This window comes from Dendrobates tinctorius, unplaced genomic scaffold (genome assembly GCF_039654945.1).
Source record: "Dendrobates tinctorius isolate UK_male_01 unplaced genomic scaffold, ASM3965494v1 ptg000295l, whole genome shotgun sequence".
Taxonomy (NCBI): Eukaryota; Metazoa; Chordata; class Amphibia; order Anura; family Dendrobatidae; genus Dendrobates; species Dendrobates tinctorius.
The window spans coordinates 88157-106066 of record NW_027361962.1 but is presented as its reverse complement, the minus strand read 5'-3'; the positions used below and the strand labels follow the sequence as shown (position 1 = coordinate 106066).

The following is a 17910-nucleotide window of genomic DNA, read 5'->3' as shown; positions in this document are numbered from 1 at the left end:
CCCCTCTGCCTGGACTGTAGCAATCCAATCCAGCCCGACGCCGCTCAGGAGCCATCCATAGCCCCAGGGGTGAGTGAGCCCCCCTTGCCGGGTTGGGCCTCCTCCCTATCACAGTCGGTGGCAGACCTCACCAAGGTGTCTCAGTCCCTAGTAGCCGTTCTGGATAAGTTGCCCTTGGGAGCTTCTGCGGGACCTAGCACGTCCCAGGACGTCCCATCTGAGCCAGCCAGTGTCAGTCGCAAGAGACCCAGGCAGGATCTCCAGGCGGAGTCCTCTCCTCGCCCTACCTCACCCCATACTCCCCAGCAGTCTCCCTCTCGGGCCTCCTCTCCCGAGTCAGGTGAAGCGCTTTCGGAATCTGAAGGGGTCTTAGAGCTGGATTCGGATCAGGATGCGAACATGAAGGTTACGGTGCAGAACCTCATTGCCGCGATTCACCATACCTTCGACATCACTGACGCCCCTGCGAAATCCTCAGATCAGGAGGTTTCGTTCAGACGGGCGGAAACACCTTCCAGGGTGTTTCCCTTTCATTCCGAGTTTGGGAAGATTTTTACCAAGGAAAGGGAAGATCCGACTAGACGCTTTCAAAGAGGAAAGCGTCTCGGCGTGCTGTATCCGTTCGCTAAAGAGCTCACGGACAACTGGGCCGCTTCTCCTTCAGTGGACCCTCCCGTATCCAGACTCTCTAATAATACTGTTCTTCCGCTGTCGGGTGTAGCGTCTCTAAAAGATTCTAATGACAGAATCATAGAATCCCGAGCAAAGTCTGCCTTCGAGGCGGCATCTGCGGCGGTATGTCCACTCTTTGCTTCATCTTGGGCAGCAAAGGCTATATCCGCTTGGGCAGAGGACCTTCGGCAGGGCATTCTGGATAAGGCACAACCGGAGCATTTGGCCGATATCGCCAATCAGATTTCCCATGCGGGGCATTATCTGCTTTCTGCTTCCTTGGATGCCGCATCTTGCGCGGTTCAGGCGTCAAGCAACATCGTGGCAATCCGACGTACAATTTGGCTCAAGGCCTGGCAGGCGGACTTGTCCTCTAAAAAGTCTGACTAATCTGCCTTTTCAAGGAGTGCGTCTCTTTGGGTCCCAATTGGGCCAGATTATTAAGGACGCTACCAGAGGTACGAGTTCTCTTCTCCCCCAATCCAAGCCTCGCAGACCTCCTCCAAGGCGTCAGTTCCGTCCCTTTCGGTCTTTCCGCCGTTTCAATGCGGCGGAAAACCCTTCCAACCAGCAAAGGCCACAAGCACGTCAGGAAAGAAAGAAGGTCTCCTTCAGGCCCACTCCGTCCTGGCGGTCCCACTCTTCCCAGGGAAGACCACCCAGATCTAGATCTGGACGGTCTACGTCCGCATGACTATCATCGGTCTTCCGTGGGTCCCTTCCAATTGGGAGGTCGACTTCTTTTCTTCAGCGACGTCTGGTTCGCCTCAGTAGAGGACGCTTGGGTCAGAGAGGTTGTATCGACAGGATACAAAATAGAGTTCGTTTCTCTTCCACGGGATCGCTTCTTCCATCCCGTCCGCCACGGGATCCTGCCTTGATCCCGGGGTTCGGTTCGGCCATCGCCTCTCTCCTCAGCTCCGGGGTGATTGTGCTCGTTCCCGAATCGGAACGATTCACAGGGTTTTATTCAAACCTGTTTGTGGTGCCGAAAAAGGACGGGGCGGTTCGACCCATCTTGGATCTCAAGTTACTCAACAAGAGAGTTCGCCTCCGCCACTTCCGGATGGAGTCGGTTCGCTCGGTGATAGCCTCCATGAAGGAGCAGGAATTCATGTGTTCCATAGACATCCAAGATGCCTATCTACACGTGCCCATATTTCCCGGACATCCGAAGTTCCTGTGGTTTGCGATTCACCACCAACATTATCAGTTCGTCACGCTCCCTTTTGGGCTCGCCACCGCTCCCAGGGTCTTCACGAAGATTATGGCGGCGTTGATGGCCTTGTTGAGGATCAGAGGTCTTGTTCTTTTTCCGTATCTCGACGATATTCTGATCAAGGCTCCCTCCTTTCATCAGGCCCGCCTAAGTGTGGCGATCGTTCTAGACACCCTGTCCAGTTTTGGGTGGATCGTCAACCGGAAAAAGTCCTGTCTGATCCCTACTCAACGCCTTGTGTTTCTGGGCCTTCTTTTCGACACTCGTCGGTCAAGGGTATTTCTCCCACAAGGCAAGATTCTTTCCCTGCAGCAGGGCGTCCGATCACTACAGATCGCACGGTTTTCATCTCTCAGGACAGCCATGAGGATTCTGGGGAAGATGGTGGCAGCAATAGAGGCAGTTCCCTTTGCCCAGTTTCACGCCAGGCCCCTCCAGCAGGCCATTTTGTCCAGGTGGAACAGGTCGGCTCTGTCTCTGGATCGTCCGGTTCGTCTTTCATGCCGGATCAAGCGGTCTCTCAACTGGTGGTTGACGTCTCCCCTCATTCTCTCGGGGCGGTCCTTTCTTCCCAGATTGGCACAAAGGACGCCAGCCTCATCGGCTGGGGTGCAGTGTTCCGCAATCACACTGTTCAGGGTCGATGGTCGACTCAGGAATCAGCTCTGCAGATCAATGTCCTAGAGATACGAGCGATCCTTCTGGCTCTCGTCCACTGGGAACGGCGCCTCCTCAAGGGCCTGCCTGTCAGGATTCAAACAGACAATGCCACAGCGGTGGCGTATATCAACCGACAAGGGGGGACACGGAGTGTCTCAGCCCTGGCGGAAGTGTCCAGAATTCTTCAATGGGCAGAGACCTTTGTTCCAACAATTTCCGCGGTTCACATTCCCGGCGTGGAAAACTGGGCCGCCGATTTTCTAAGCCGCGAGGGTCTCGCGGCAGGGGAATGGTCCCTACATCCGGAGGTGTTTCATCTGCTCTGCCGTCGGTGGGGAACCCCGGACGTAGACCTCATGGCGTCTCGCCTCAAAAGGAAGGTACCACAATTCGTGTCCAGGTCTCGGGACCCCCTGGCAGTGGGCGCCGACGCTCTGGCCGTTCCTTGGTCACAGTTCGAGCTCCCCTACCTGTTCCCTCCCCTGCCTCTTCTTCCCAAGCTGTTGAAGAAAATCAAGGCAGTAGGGATTCCAGTCGTCCTCATCGCCCCGAATTGGCCCAGAAGGTCTTGGTTCGCGGACATTGTCAACCTTCTCGCGGACGCCCCCTGGAAGCTTCCCGACAGGGCAGATCTGCTGTCGCAAGGCCCGATTTGCCACCCCAATTCTCGGTCGCTCAATTTGACGGCGTGGCTGTTGAGACCGAGGTTTTGAAACGGGCAGGATTCTCTGACCGAGTGATTCATACCATGATCCGCGCCAGAAAGCCTTCCTCTTCCAAGATCTATTACCGTACTTGGAAAGCCTATTTCTCCTGGTGTGAGGCCATTGACATCGCGGCCATGGTTTTTTCGCTTCCTTCTGTTCTGGCGTTTCTTCAGACAGGGCTGGATGCGGGGCTTGCTCTCAGTTCCTTGAAGGGTCAAGTTTCGGCACTGTCCATTTTATTTCAGAAGACGCTGGCCTCCCGGCCCCAGGTCAAAACCTTTCTTCAGGGTGTGGCTCACACGGTTCCTCCGTACCGAGCGCCCGTGGATCCTTGGGATCTTAATTTCGTTCTTGGGGTTCTGCAAGGTCCTCCTTTTGAACCTCTCAGGGATGTTTCCCTTGCCCTCCTTTCTTGGAAGGTGGCCTTTCTGGTGGCCATTACTTCCATCCGACGTGTGTCAGAATTAGCGGCCCTTTCTTGCCGCTCTCCCTTTTTGGCACTTCATCAGGACAAGGTAGTTCTGCGGCCTCCGCCCTCTTTACTTCCAAAGGTGGTATCTTCGTTTCACCTCAATGAGGACATTGTTCTGCCATCCTTCTGCCCGAGCCCAGCTCATCCTCGGGAGCGATCCTTGAACAAGCTGGACCTGGTCAGGGCATTGAGAGTCTATCTAGCCAGGACATCTTCCTTGCGGAAGTCAGACTCTCTGTTTATCATTCGAGACGGTGCAAGGAAAGGTCACTATTGCTCGCTGGATCAGATCGGCAATTTTGGAGGCATACCGGGTCAAGCATCGTGCAGCTCCTTCAGGGATCAGAGCGCACTCTACCCGGGCGGTGGGTGCCTCCTGGGCGGTGCGCCACAGAGCTTCCGCGCTGCAGCTTTGCAAAGCTGCAACGTGGTCTTCGGTTCACACTTTTGTGAAATTCTACAGGGTCCACACCTACGCTTCGGCAGACGCCAGCCTAGGTAGAAGGATTCTGCAGGCCGCGGTGGTGAGTCCACTGGCCTGATGGAAGTTTGTTTCCCACCCCAGGGACTGCTTTGGGACGTCCCATGGTCTCTGTGTCCCCCAATAAGGCGAATGAGAAAACAGGATTTTTTGGGTTGCTTACCGTAAAATCTGTTTCTCGGAGCCTTCATTGGGGGACACAGCACCCTCCCATGTTCTACAACTCCTGTTCTTATGTTTGTCGATTGGTTACAGTTGAGTTGTTCGTTCTGTTTTCAATCTATTCCGTTACTTCTCCTACTGCTTTCTCACTAACTGAGGAATTTCCTGCCGGTCGGTGGGGTGTATACGGCGGAGGAGGAGCTAACCTTTTTTGTGCATAGTGTCAGCTTCCTAGTGGCAGCAGCGTACACCCATGGTCTCTGTGTCCCCCAATGAAGGCTCCGAGAGACAGATTTTACGGTAAGCAACCCAAAAAATCCTGTTTTTCCCCACTGTATGAGTCTGAGCTTATGCTTCAGTGTAGTTTTTTGATCAGTCATCGGGGGTCTCTAGACCCAGACTTCCACTTGTATGAAGGAAGAGCATATTATAAAAAAAGAAAATGTGATAGGTAAACTTGTAATAATTCCTTGCACCTCCTGTGCGATCGCCTCCTGATTTTGTTTTGTGGGCTTCATTGCAAACATATGTTACACAAATGCCTTTCTTAGCACCTCACTGTAAAACAGCTAGGATGCATTATGTGACCATTGGGATATTGTGGTGCTCAACTTTGGCAAAAGAATTAATATGGATGACTTTGGTGAGATAGGAAAAAATAATGGCGCTGTCCATTCCATAAAAGAAGTTTGTTTATTATAGATACATTAAAAGTGTGAGTAGCACTGTGGATGACAGACGTTTTGCTTTGCACCGACAAGTTGGTCCACATCGCTGCCCACGTCCCCCTGCAACCAAGTTTTTAATGCATCTATAATAAACTTTTTTACGGGATGATGAGTGTCACTTTTTTCCTTTACATATGCAAATGTTCCACTAATTCATGCCCACATCCATAAGACAGTGAATGCATGTGCCCTCATTAAATTGCATCTGGATACTCTGAAAAATTACAACTCCATTTTTTTTTCCCCCAGCTAAAGGAAAGACTCGCATTGCTGAAGAAAGAATACAAGAAGACCTTTCATCGTTTGCAGGTATGCATTAGGCTGTCGATGATATGGGCCTGTGTGCGTGCTTGTGTCCATACATTTGTCGGTCGAACTCGCCAATATCAATGAGTTCACATTACAGTCTAATGTGTATGGATGCCTCCCGGTTATCCCCCCGATAGATGATATTGGGGGACAGAAGGTTCCGACATGTCTGATGTCGAGCTGCCAATCCTAGTCTTGAAGAGATAAGCCGCTACAGGAGCGCTCAGCTTTTTGTTTTTGTGCCTTTCTAGAGATCCCAGAGAGCCGAGAGGGTGAAGACGCACATCAAGAAGACGATAGAGGAGCAAAACCGGTTGTTAAGTCAGGAACTGTCCACCAAACAAGACAGTGTGTCTATACTATCAGGTTGGTGATCTGTACACATTAGATGGATTGTGACGGTCTGAAAACAGGAGTCCATACTGACCTAATGCTATTTACACTGCTGGGAGGTTGTTGCAGTGTATCAGTCCAGGCAAAATCATCTCTGTTAAGGAGACTCCTTTTAAAATTTGGGCATTTGCTAGTTACCCTATTGCATATTCTGTATGAGGAGAGTAGCATTTCACCATGACCGAATCCGTTAGTCTATAAATACTCCTGGACCACATGCATGCACAGCTCAGCCGAGTGTGCACATGTTCCATATTCATGGAGGGGAATAAGCGCCTGCCTGACATGTCTGGTTGCAGCTTACCCCAGTTTACATCCAGTATGTCCGACCTTTCTTTCTATCCACCTGGCGTTGGATATCAGGGAACAGTCAACGGGTAGACAGTCGCACTCAAAATTGAATGTCACTTGCATCAGAGTCATTAATCAATTAATCAAAAAAAGTGAAAAAACACCGCAAACAGAGATCAGATTCCAAACATGAGTGCGACTGTCTACCCGTTGACTTTTACCTGTGGTATATCCACGTTCAGTCAGCACCTCCTCCTACAGCACGAGTGCGCGTCTTTATTTTTTCTAGTTGGATATCAGGCAACAGTCAGCAAACCACCCTGCAATGTTCGGCCGCCATTCATCTGAGCTGTGTGGACACCTGTCTTGTCCTTGACAGCAGTGACTTACTTCAAACCTTCAGCTGCAGAAGCTTCAGAAGTAGAGCTAGGTCAGGTTTCCTGCCTCTGAAAGTAAATTATGAATGTTTCCAGTCACTGACAACAAAAGAGATCTTAAGAATTATGTAAAGTTTCAAAACTTAAAAAAAAATTAGAAAGTTTTGGTAACTTTTTCCTACATTGCTATTTTTTGTAGAATTCAAAATTTCCTTTAAATGTTCTGTTTTTCCAATGAACAGACAGAATCTGTCATTTTCTAGGTCCACACACTGACGTCAGTAACGTTACTGGAAAAGTCACCGAGTCAACACAAAGCGTTGACCCGCCGTTAGCAGAGAAGGAGAGGAAGCCGTCCGTCAGCTTCAACTTGGATCCAGAAATCCTCCAGGGTGACAAGACGTCCTCATCCTGTTCTGGAAGCGAAAGTAGCGGTCAAGAGCCAAGCGCAGCGAGCAAGACGGAGGCGGGCGGATCGTCCAATCCAAACCATGGCAAGAGAAGTCGGCTGAGATTAAACAAATCTGCAAGGCGGGTGTGCACAGAGTCCATGGCCACTAGTAGTCCAGAAGGACAGCATAGTCATAAAGAGGTCGTGAGCACAAGGGACTCGGCACTGTGCCTTAATGAAGATGGACCCCTAAAGATGAACACAACCACTTTTAATTCTATGTCAAGACGTGTCCAAGTGTCTCACGAGTGTGAGAATGACCTTCATGCGAATGGCTTTGTACAGCAGCGTGATATCATGGAGGACACAATTGCTCCGGCCTCACCTGTGTTTAAGAAGTGCCTTACGGAGGATTTTCCTACTAATATAAAGTCTTTTTCAGAGAATATAGAAGATTTATATCCCGAGGAGAAGGCTGTACTAGATACAGGACAGGAAGGACCCACAAACCATTCTCCAGCTAGTACCAAAAGTAACAATATGCAAACGGGTAAGAATCCAGCACCCAGCGATACAGATAAGCCCCAGCAGACGGGTGGAGGAGCGTGTCCGGAGCCCATATTGGATGCTACCTGTGATCTCTCTGCCCTGGCACGGGTGGTGGAGACGTCGTCTTCATCCCCCCTCTGTGCTGACAGCCACTCAATGACAACACTTAACCACCTTGGAGAGTCCCCTCCGGTAGAGGAAAAGTGTAGCCCACTTGATTCTTGCACGTTGGTGGAAGGGCTTTTATTCCCAGTGGAATATTATGTTAGAACGACCCGGCGTATGACCAGCTGCCAAAGAAAGGTGGACCTAGAAGCCGTTATCAATAGCCAACTGGGGGGCATGGCCAGGAAGGGGACAAGAGGTAGGTCACGTCGGGCCAGCACCTCCTCTACTCCATCGCTGCAGGTCACTGGCACCCCTACAAGCTCCGGAAGGTCCATGCGAGGTAGGAAATCGTGTCCTGCGTCTGTCTCTTCTGCTTTTAACCACATATCCAAGCAGCTGGAAACTAGTTCTGATAAAAACCCTCAAAGTAATGGGACCAAAGGTGTAAAAGAGACGTTTCTGGAGAAAGAAGTGAGCTGCAAGACGTCTGCAGAAAATCCAAAGATGGAAGAAGGCGGAAAGAAAGCGGAGACTGTGGCTGAAGGAAGGCAGGCGTCCATAACACAGGAAGGTAACGGCTATGGGTTACATGATGTAACTCTCCGCACAGAAGTGGATCAGAGACGAGTATATAACCTCAGGACCACCGCGAAAACACGTGAGACAGGTAACAAAAGAATGATTGGGGATAAACGGGGTGTGATCTAAAGAACAGTGAGTGCAGCTCTGGGGTATAATACAGGATGTAACTCAGGATCAGTAATGTAATGTATGTACACAGTGACTGCACCAGCAGAATAGTGAGTGCAGCTCTGGAGTATAATACAGGATGTAACTCAGGATCAGTAATGTAATGTATGTACACAGTGACTGCACCAGCAGAATAGTGAGTGCAGCTCTGGGGTATAATACAGGATGTAACTCAGGATCAGTATGTAATGTATGTACACAGTGACTGCACCAGCAGAATAGTGAGTGCAGCTCTGGAGTATAATACAGGATGTAACTCAGGATCAGTAATGTAATGTATGTACACAGTGACTGCACCAGCAGAATAGTGAGTGCAGCTCTGGAGTATAATACAGGATGTAACTCAGGATCAGTAATGTAATGTATGTACACAGTGACTGCACCAGCAGAATAGTGAGTGCAGCTCTGGAGTATAATACAGGATGTAACTCAGGATCAGTAATGTATGTACACTGACTGCACCAGCAGAATAGTGAGTGCAGCTCTGGAGTATAATACAGAATGTAACTCAGGATCAGTAATGTATGCACACAGTGACTACACCAGCAGAATAGTGAGTGCAGCTCTGGAGTGTAATACAGGATGTAACTCGGGATCAGTAATGTAATGTATGCACACAGTGACTGCCCCAGCAGAATAGTGAGTGCAGCTCTGGAATATAATACAGGATGTAACTCAGAATCAGTAATGTAATGTATGCACACAGTGACAGCACCAGCAGAATGGTGAGTGCAGCTCTGGAGTATAATACAGGATGTAACTCAGGATCAGTAATGTATGTACACAGTGACTGCACCAGCAGAATAGTGAGTGCAGCTCTGGGGTATAATACAGGATGTAACTCAGGATCAGTAATGTAATGTATGTACACAGTGACTGCACCAGCAGAATAGTGAGTGCAGCTCTGGAGTATAATACAGGAGGTAACTCAGGATCAGTAATGTAATGTATGTACACAGTGACTGCACCAGCAGAATAGTGAGTGCAGCTCTGCAGTATAATGCAGGATGTAACTCAGGATCAGTAATGTATGTACACAGTGACTGTACAGCAGAATAGTGAGTACAGCTGAGGGGTATAATACAGGATGTAACTCAGGATCAGGAATGTAATGTATGTACACAGTGACTGCACCAGCAGAATAGTGAGTGCAGCTCTGGGGTATAATACAGGATGTAACACAGGATCAGGAATTTAATGTATGTACACAGTGACTGCACCAGCAGAATAGTGAGTGCAGCTCTGGAGTATAATACAGGGTGTAACTCATGATCAGTAATGTAATGTATGTACACAGTGACTGCACCAGCAGAATAGTGAGTGCAGCTCTGGGGTATAATACAGGAGGTAACTCAGGATCAGTAATGTAATGTATGTACACAGTGACTGCACCAGCAGAATAGTGAGTGCAGCTCTGGAGTATAATACAGCGTGTAACTCAGGATCAGTAATGTAATGTATGTACACAGTGACTGCACCAGCAGAATAGTGAGTGCAGCTCTGGGGTATAATGCAGGATGTAACTCAGGATCAGTAATGTAATGTATGTACACAGTGACTGTACCAGCAGAATAGTGAGTGCAGCTCTGGAGTATAATACAGGGTGTAACTTCAGGATCAGTAATGTAATGTATGTACACAGTGACTGCACCAGCAGAATAGTGAGTGCAGCTCTGGGGTATAATACAGGAGGTAACTCAGGATCAGTAATGTAATGTATGTACACAGTGACTGCACCAGCAGAATAGTGAGTGCAGCTCTGGAGTATAATGCAGGATGTAACGCAGGATCAGTAATGTAATGTATGTACACAGTGACTGCACCAGCAGAATAGTGAGTGCAGCTCTGGAGTATAATGCAGGATGTAACTTAGGATCAGTAATGTAATGTATGTACACAGTGACTGCACCAGCAGAATAGTGAGTGTAATGCAGGAGGTAACTCAGGATCAGTAATGTAATTATGTACACAGTGACGGCACCAGCAGAATAGTGAGTGCAGCTCTGGAGTATAATACAGGATGTAACTCAGGATCAGTAATGTATGTACACAGTGACTGCACCAGCAGAATAGTGAGTGCAGCTCTGGGGTAGCATTGGAGTTACAAGATATAAGTTAGGATCTGTAATTACAAAATGGTCTACATGTTATGGAGGTGACCCCGGAAGGTGTTGATAATTGCATATCTGCATCCTGTCTTCTGATAATATCATTTTTCTTCTTTTTTCCGAAGCTTCGCCCTTTTGTCTTTTCGGCAGCAGGCCTAGTCCGCTCCATCTCTTGCACCAATCAGACATCACAGATTTCCATTTGCCAGATGAAGACTTCGGACTCCTTAAACTCAAAAAGCTGCAATCCATTAGTCTCCTGGAGCGCTTTGTCACTGAGCCAAGTAAACAGAAGAAATATTATAAATGGGCCGATAGCATCAACAACTCCACAATGCCAGCGTGTGACAACTCGGCACTGCTACATGGAACAGGTGGGGTCTGCACATCTGCATCTCCAAAACTGGCAGCAGTCAGCAAAGCAAACGATGATTCATCTCTTGACATCAACCAAACTACGTTACGTGACAATGAAGCTCAACATGGCCGGACGGCATCTCAGACTTTCATTTCTAGGGAGGATCCGGAGGGTGTTCAGTTCTCGCTCTCAAAAGAGACCGATGAGGCCTTCACACCTTGTTTTTCGGTCACCAATTCCTTCGAGCAGGTCTTTTTTGATGCCCCCCACCATACTGCAGTTTGGGAACCCACTTGTTCTAGTACAGGCTCGGACACCTGCGCCTTACAAGCTCCTTTTCTATCCTTAGAGGCTGTTACTCCAGTGCAAGGTGTTGCTCTAGATATGAACTCCCACTCAGAGACAGAGCCATCGCTCAGCGTCCCTTGTCCTGCTAAAGAAGCGGCTTGTAACGTCCTCCTGTCGACGTCCATGTGTTCTGTCCCAGCAGATACTCACACGGAGTTCGTATTTTCAGGATGTACCCCCGGCCTGCCCATGTTAGGTTTCACCCCAGCTGCTTTTTTGTCTCCTGCTCTTTGTGAGGAGCAGACGTCACCAAGAACAAGAGCGCTACCTCCAGAGGAGAGCGTGCCATTGAATAATGCAGATGAATTGGTGGCACAGGACGACGACGCTGCCCATAAGTTCAGTACTTTATCATCACCTCCATCAGGGGGCAACACTCGGGGCCATGCGGAGGAGAAAACCCGTCTTCAAAAGTATGAAGTAAGTTCTGTTGACGACCCATCGATGGATCCATGGTAGACGGTGGGCGGCACGGTGGCTCAGTGGTTAGCGCTGTAGCCTTGCAGCGCTGGAGTCCTGGGTTCGAATCCCACCAAGGACAACATCTGCAAGGAGTTTGTATGTTCTCCCCGTGTTTGCGTGGGTTTCCTCCGGGCACTCTGGTTTCCTCCCACATTCCAAAGACATACTGATAGGAAATTTAGATTGTGAGCCTTCAGGGACAGCGATGCTAATGTGTGCAAAACTGTAAAGCGCTGCGGAATTTGTTAGCGTTATATAAAAATAAAGATTATTAAGATTATTATTATTAGACGGTGCCCATAATAAGACAAGTTATTCTTTCTAGGAAAGTGCAAATAGATCGGATCAATGTGACGAGGAGGGAATGATGGGAGAAGACCGTCTACGTCTTGTCTCCGAAATTAAGGTCAGAACATGTCCAGCTTTAAGCATATTTGTCTTTATCTATTTAATATCTATATGACAGATGTACAGATTAAAGTTAGCTATATAGGTAAGAGGTAGATGATGGATGATAATTTCTGTTTGCAGGACGCGTGCGATGGAGGACCTCTTGTAGACCTGTGTTCTCTTTGGTGGGATTTCCCTGGATGCGTTGATCTCTGCATTGTATCAGCTAGCGAATATTCCGTCCACCTTTGGAGACCTCAAGAAGTTTGCAAATGGAGATGCGTCCACACCTGGAAATTTGCAGAGGTCAGAGGATGACAGCTGCCGTCTACCACTCAGCACTTGTCTGCACTTTTGTCATAACTCATATCGTCTAGTGATTGTCTTTCTTCTCATTGTAGATACCTGTCATCCAAATTCTTCCATTGATCCAAGAGAAGAACCTGGTGTGCGTGGCTCTGGGAAATGTGGAAATTATGGACATCTGGTAAGTAAAAGAACCAAGGAACATGGTAAGGGTCAGAACCAAAGAACCATGTTAAATAATGTACTAAAGGCAGGCAATGTTCCATAGCGGTGTGGTGCCTAGCCCATGGCACGTTTCACTTCACCACCACAGTGCGGTTCTATGCCACATATATTCTGTTTTCTTACAAGCGCTTATATTTTGCACAGGGTGCTGGCTTCAAATTCAGAGATACTTACTAGGGAGAAACAATTGGTCAAACATGGGCTCACCAAGACTGCCCAGGGTCTATCCCGGCACCGCTTGGTCACCTCCAGCGGAGAAGGAGGCAGTCAGGTAGTGGAGCTGTGGCAGTTGGCAGAGAATGGAAGGTGAGGAGATATCTAAAGACCTAACTTTATTGTCTGGAAGTAATTACATTGATGTCTTAATTTTGGGATATTGGGACTTGGATTAACCCCTTCACAACATGCGCCGTACTAGTACTGCGCTTCTTGTGTCTCCTCCTTTGATGTGGGCTCCAGTGGTGAGCCCACATCTTTCCCGCTACATGTCAGCTGATTTGACATATCCGGGGGGGGGGAAAGTTCCCTTTAACAAACAATCCACATGAAAGCATACAGATTAGATAAGCTTGGATTTAGGGGACGGTAATGTACACTCTCTTCTTTCTCAGTGTGGCTGGTTCCCATACTCTGGTGGCCCCTAAAGACTGCATTGTAGCCTTCTCAGAAGTGGACGGCGAGAGGGACGCTCTGGTGGGGTCTACCGTGGACAACCATCTAGTTCTCTGGTGAGACAAGTATTGAAAAAATGTAGTAGAATTACACTATTCCAGCATCTGTTTATCTAGAAAACCAGTTAATTTGGTGTCAATAAATGGGTTATTCCCTTCAAAAACATAGTTCACATTTCCTTAGGGTAGATAATGAAAGTATGATCGCTGATTATCTGACTACCAGGACCGCAATTACCCTGTATATCAGGGGGTCCTGTTTCCCACATGCGAGTGGGCGCAGTAATGGTCATGTGTGACCACTGCCGCATTAGGTAATACTGCCACTTTTGATGTAATGTGCCTTCATAGTGATGATTTCCTTATTGTGTGATGCAGGAATTCAGTGACCGGACACCTCCTGGGCACATTTTACATAGGAAACATCTGTTCTGACCTCACTTGTATAAGCGCGTCATCTGACTCGGTGAGAGCTCTGTTCCTTTATGTTTTTTTTTTATTGTATATAGCATGTTTTATTCACTTTGAACCTCATTGCAACTCGGCACCGAAAAATTACCGCATTTGCTCCTGAGTTTTTATCCTGCTTTATTGTTAGGGGTGAAATCTTCTGCAATATAACAGGAGCAGATCCAGCGTCTGGCTGTTTATTACTTGTAGTGTGTTGTCTTTTGATCACTATATACATAGCGGTCACTAAGCGTTATACAGTGAACAGAAGCATCAACAGTGACAATGCTTTCTGTAGGAACCTGGTGATCACCAGATCTCTGCTGGTATAGCAAAGCTGCTGGGATCAGCTCTGCCAGTGATGCCTGGCACAGCAGGAGGCTGTTTTCCCCTGTAACTGGGGCACCTATGGGTACCCCAGTTACAGAGAGTAAAAAATTAAAAATAACAGAAAAAAAGTGCTCCCCAGAGGTCTTTTAAGATCTCTTGTTGGTCAAATTATGTAAAAAAATATAAAACTGTATAAGACATTGGCATAAAAGTAATAAAAATTAAATAGTCTCTACTATTAAAACTCTGAAAAAAATCTGCAGATACATATAACAAGAAACACAACTATAAAAACCCGGAGATTTTATTCAACAGTCTATTTGGTGTAAAAACTTCTAAATGAAAAGTTGCATTTTTTTAAAAATTTGCATTGCAAAGAAAAATTATATAAACTAGACAGTATTTTCTATCCACCCCAAACAGCACTAAAAAAATATTAAAATTTGTCCCACATAGAAAGGAAAATGAAAGGCTTGTGGAAAGAGGAGAGGTAAAAAAAATTGTCTGGTCATTAAGGGGGTTAATAAATGATAATGAGCAACTCAAGTGTTAGAAAATCAATTCAGGTGACAAACGGTCTCGTGAAAGATTCTCTGGTGAGGCTCACGGTAACCTGTGATTTTATCCAAACCAATAGTGCTACCTATGAAATACCTTTAATGGGAATCTGTCAGTAGGAACGACCTCCTAAGCCATCTATATGGGCATGTAGATCATAGGAAGCTGAATAAAATGACACCTTGGTATCGGTGATCCGATGTTTTATTCTGAAGAAATCCACATTTTTCTTCATATGCAAGTCAGCTGTTAAGATCTATGGGCCGGACATAGCTCTTAACAGCACATTTAAATATTAAGAAAATTGCATACATTTTGGTTTTCCCACTTGTTCCAATAGCCACTACCTTTTTATTTTTCCGTCGCGTGGGCAACAGACTTAGAAACCTGGTCTGTGGAGCCTGCCATTGATAACAGCAAGTGGAACCAGCGCAAACCAAGAGTTAACTCCCAAGCTCCTAGCCTGGATGGCACCACATGTCCCAAAGATGTCCACAGGACCACTGCACTCGCAATAAAGGCGTCAAACAAAGTGTGCAGGCACCAACAAAGATGTCACACGCTTATGATGACTTGTTGTTTGCACAACAAGTTGTAGTTTTGAATGATGCCATTCACTTTACCATGTAACACACTGGAAAATGGGGAAACAAATCTTGTGGCATTTACTTGATGAAACTAGTGTGACTGGAACTTGCTCTGGTCACTGCTGCAATGGGCAGTCGGTATCTGCCTGGTGAGGAGCGGCGCAGTTCCTGAACCTACTCTATATGCCAGCTCACTGACTGTGACATATGTTTACGTAAGATGCAAAAAGTCATTTGAACTGAATATTTTGCTTTGTTTTTCTATTAATTAACATGTGTTTGTTCTTCATTTCCATGCCAGGGGTTGTTATTTTTAGTTGTTGGGAGCTCGCTCAACAAACCTCGTGAGATCAACGGGAGCTGTGTATTCAAACTCCTCGCCACCAATCCCCATGGAGGCGCGAGCGCTCTTATTATGGCCTATATGCTACCAGACGCAGTCAGTAGTAGGTAAAGATTCTTGTCACGCTGTGTAATGTCAATTTGTTCTTTTCAATAAAAAGGGGTATGCCCATCTCAGAAAGTGGTGGCATGTCACTACGGCTTCCTGATCATGGAGGTCTGATGCCTCCCCCTGAATCCTGAGAGTAAAGGAGTTGCCGTACTGCAACTCCTAAAGGGGTTATCCGGGACTATAATTTGTTTTACTACAGGCCTAAGAGTAGTTGCTACCTACCTGCCTGTTTTGACCGGCTTCGATCTCTGCTCAGAGTGGTCAGCGACCGCTCCTGGCGCGATTGAGCCACTTCCGCTGATGTCACATTGACAGAGCAGCGGCTCCTCTTCTGCTCTGTTGACGAGGCGTGACTGCTGATTGACATCCCGCTGCCTAACTGCAGGGAGCCGGCTGTCAGTAAGCATAGCGTTGGCAATCGCGCCCCGTCAACAGAGCAGGAGAGAGGTCACTACTCTGTCAACGTGACATCAGCAGAGTTGGCTGAATAGATTGCAGGAGCAATCGCTGACCGATCTGAGCCGGCGTCGCGTACAACAGGATCCAGTGTTTAGACCAATAGTAAAAAAAGAAATGTCCTGGACAAGCCCTTTAAGGATTTTTCTCTTCCCAAGGCCATTCCCAGCCACTAAGGGAAGGGGGTTATCTGCAGTTCCCCTCATAGTGGGGTGGCAATAAGCACCATTGTACAGAGGTCGGGCAGCCTGTGATCATGGCGTGATGGCATTTCCTAGCCACTTGCTTTTACTAAAGTGCAAAGACTGTTGTAAAGGGGTTGTCATGTGAAACCAATGGACCGGCTGTGTAATGCAGAGATGGGAGAGACAGAGTTGCTTTCTGAAGCTGCTCTTGTTCCATGAGGCCGTCTCTATTTCCTCACATTATCTAATGCTGAATAACTTGCCTTTATTTCGGATTTAGATTCCTGGAAGGTGACGTGAAGAAACAAAGAGCAGCGGCCATCTTGTCATGTGGAAGCATCGCCCTGTGGGATTTATCCAGTAGCCATTGCTCTGCTGTGCTCCCTCCAGACTGGGATATGCCCTGGTCTCTGGTACGATGGGGTAACGGGTCTTCGTGGCTGCTTGCTGGACGAAAGGACGGAAGTGTCTGCGTTTATGAACACGCAGACTGCGGATGACAAACTTCATGTCTCCGAGCCCTTTTGCACTACACAGAGATTTCTGCTACACTGGTGCCTTTACATTCGGTGACATTGTCAGATTTCCTTTTTGACAGGTTTGATATTCCACAGCAATCAACCTTTGGTGGTTACAAAACTACAATCCCCATCATGTGCTGGCACGGTGGGAGCTGTAGTTTTGCAGCAGCTAGCTGTATTACTCTGCCCTATATTATGGAAGGCAGCGATGAGACTTCTCCAATGTCACCTTATCACTGTTATCCGTGACGGATAAGAACTTCTACACTGGACTTACCCTGTAAGACATTTTCTTAGGAATTACTGCTCCCTATTTGAATCCAGGGCAATATGACCGTCTATTAAAGGGATCCTGCATCATTAAAATTAGTATCTGGCCGGTAGGCACAAACTTAGAGTATGAGCTGGTCATATACAACATCCCAGGTTACCTATAAATCGTGTAAAAGCAGTCAAAATACTTTGTTTTGGTAACGAGTGAGAGACCGATATTGATCTTGATAAGCAACTGAACAGCTGCCCCTGCTCCATGCCAGTGATCTATGGCATGGGGTACTGTACGGGCACAAAACATCAGCATTAAACAAAGTATTCTGCTTCTGCAATTGCCGCTAATACATTAGAGGGGTTATCCAGTAGAGACGACATCACGTATCCAACTTATGGATCCGCACCTCTCTGAAAACAGGGCACTTTATCCCCAATTAAATCGTGGGGCAGGGTGCATGCCCGACCTCTGCTCCATTCATTCCTTATGGGGCTGCCGAGTACAGCGCTGTGAGTTTTTCCAGCCGCCCCATAGAGAATGAATGGAGCCGCTGTCAGGCGTGTGCACTGCGATCCATTCCAGCAGGGTTACAAGAGCCTCTTATGCAGGAGAGGCTTCAGCGTTCAACTTCTGCCTCTTCAATAATAGCCCCGAATCTGCCGACTGCCTCTCCTACCGTCAGATCCAAACCCGAGGGGGATGCCCTTTATATTCCTATTGCTCCCCTCTTGATTTATCACAGTCTGTTATGGCAATTTGTCACAAATTTTCAGAGCAATTCTCTGATAAGTTAACATTTTATTAAAAGAGCACTAAGAAATTTTATAGCATTTACTTACATTGTATGTAAAAAAAGAAAAAGAAAGTTTAAATGTATGTTTGGATGTTGGTGTACAAGTCGCCTTTTTTCTACTGTTGTGCTACACACTGTTCTTTTATAATAAAATTAAGGACGTAAAGTGGA

General features: G+C 47.3%; 1 protein-coding gene across 6 annotated transcripts in view; it reads left to right on the top strand.

The window, feature by feature from the left end:
* The window catches only part of PALB2 (partner and localizer of BRCA2), a 23731-nt gene extending 5821 nt beyond the window's left edge, over positions 1-17910 (top strand). For 5 of the 6 annotated variants that reach the window (XM_073560302.1, XM_073560298.1, XM_073560303.1 and 2 more), the window contains exons 3-14: positions 5351-5410; positions 5662-5776; positions 6714-8186; positions 10503-11503; positions 11871-11951; positions 12077-12241; positions 12337-12422; positions 12611-12772; positions 13078-13194; positions 13516-13603; positions 15364-15512; positions 16438-17910. In XM_073560302.1, the coding sequence (XP_073416403.1) occupies positions 5351-5410; positions 5662-5776; positions 6714-8186; positions 10503-11503; positions 11871-11951; positions 12077-12241; positions 12337-12422; positions 12611-12772; positions 13078-13194; positions 13516-13603; positions 15364-15512; positions 16438-16657 (3717 nt within the window). In that variant the 3' untranslated portion in view covers positions 16658-17910. The remainder of the gene's footprint in view (positions 1-5350; positions 5411-5661; positions 5777-6713; positions 8187-10502; positions 11504-11870; positions 11952-12076; positions 12242-12336; positions 12423-12610; positions 12773-13077; positions 13195-13515; positions 13604-15363; positions 15513-16437) is intronic. The other variant, XM_073560299.1, reaches the window with a different exon arrangement.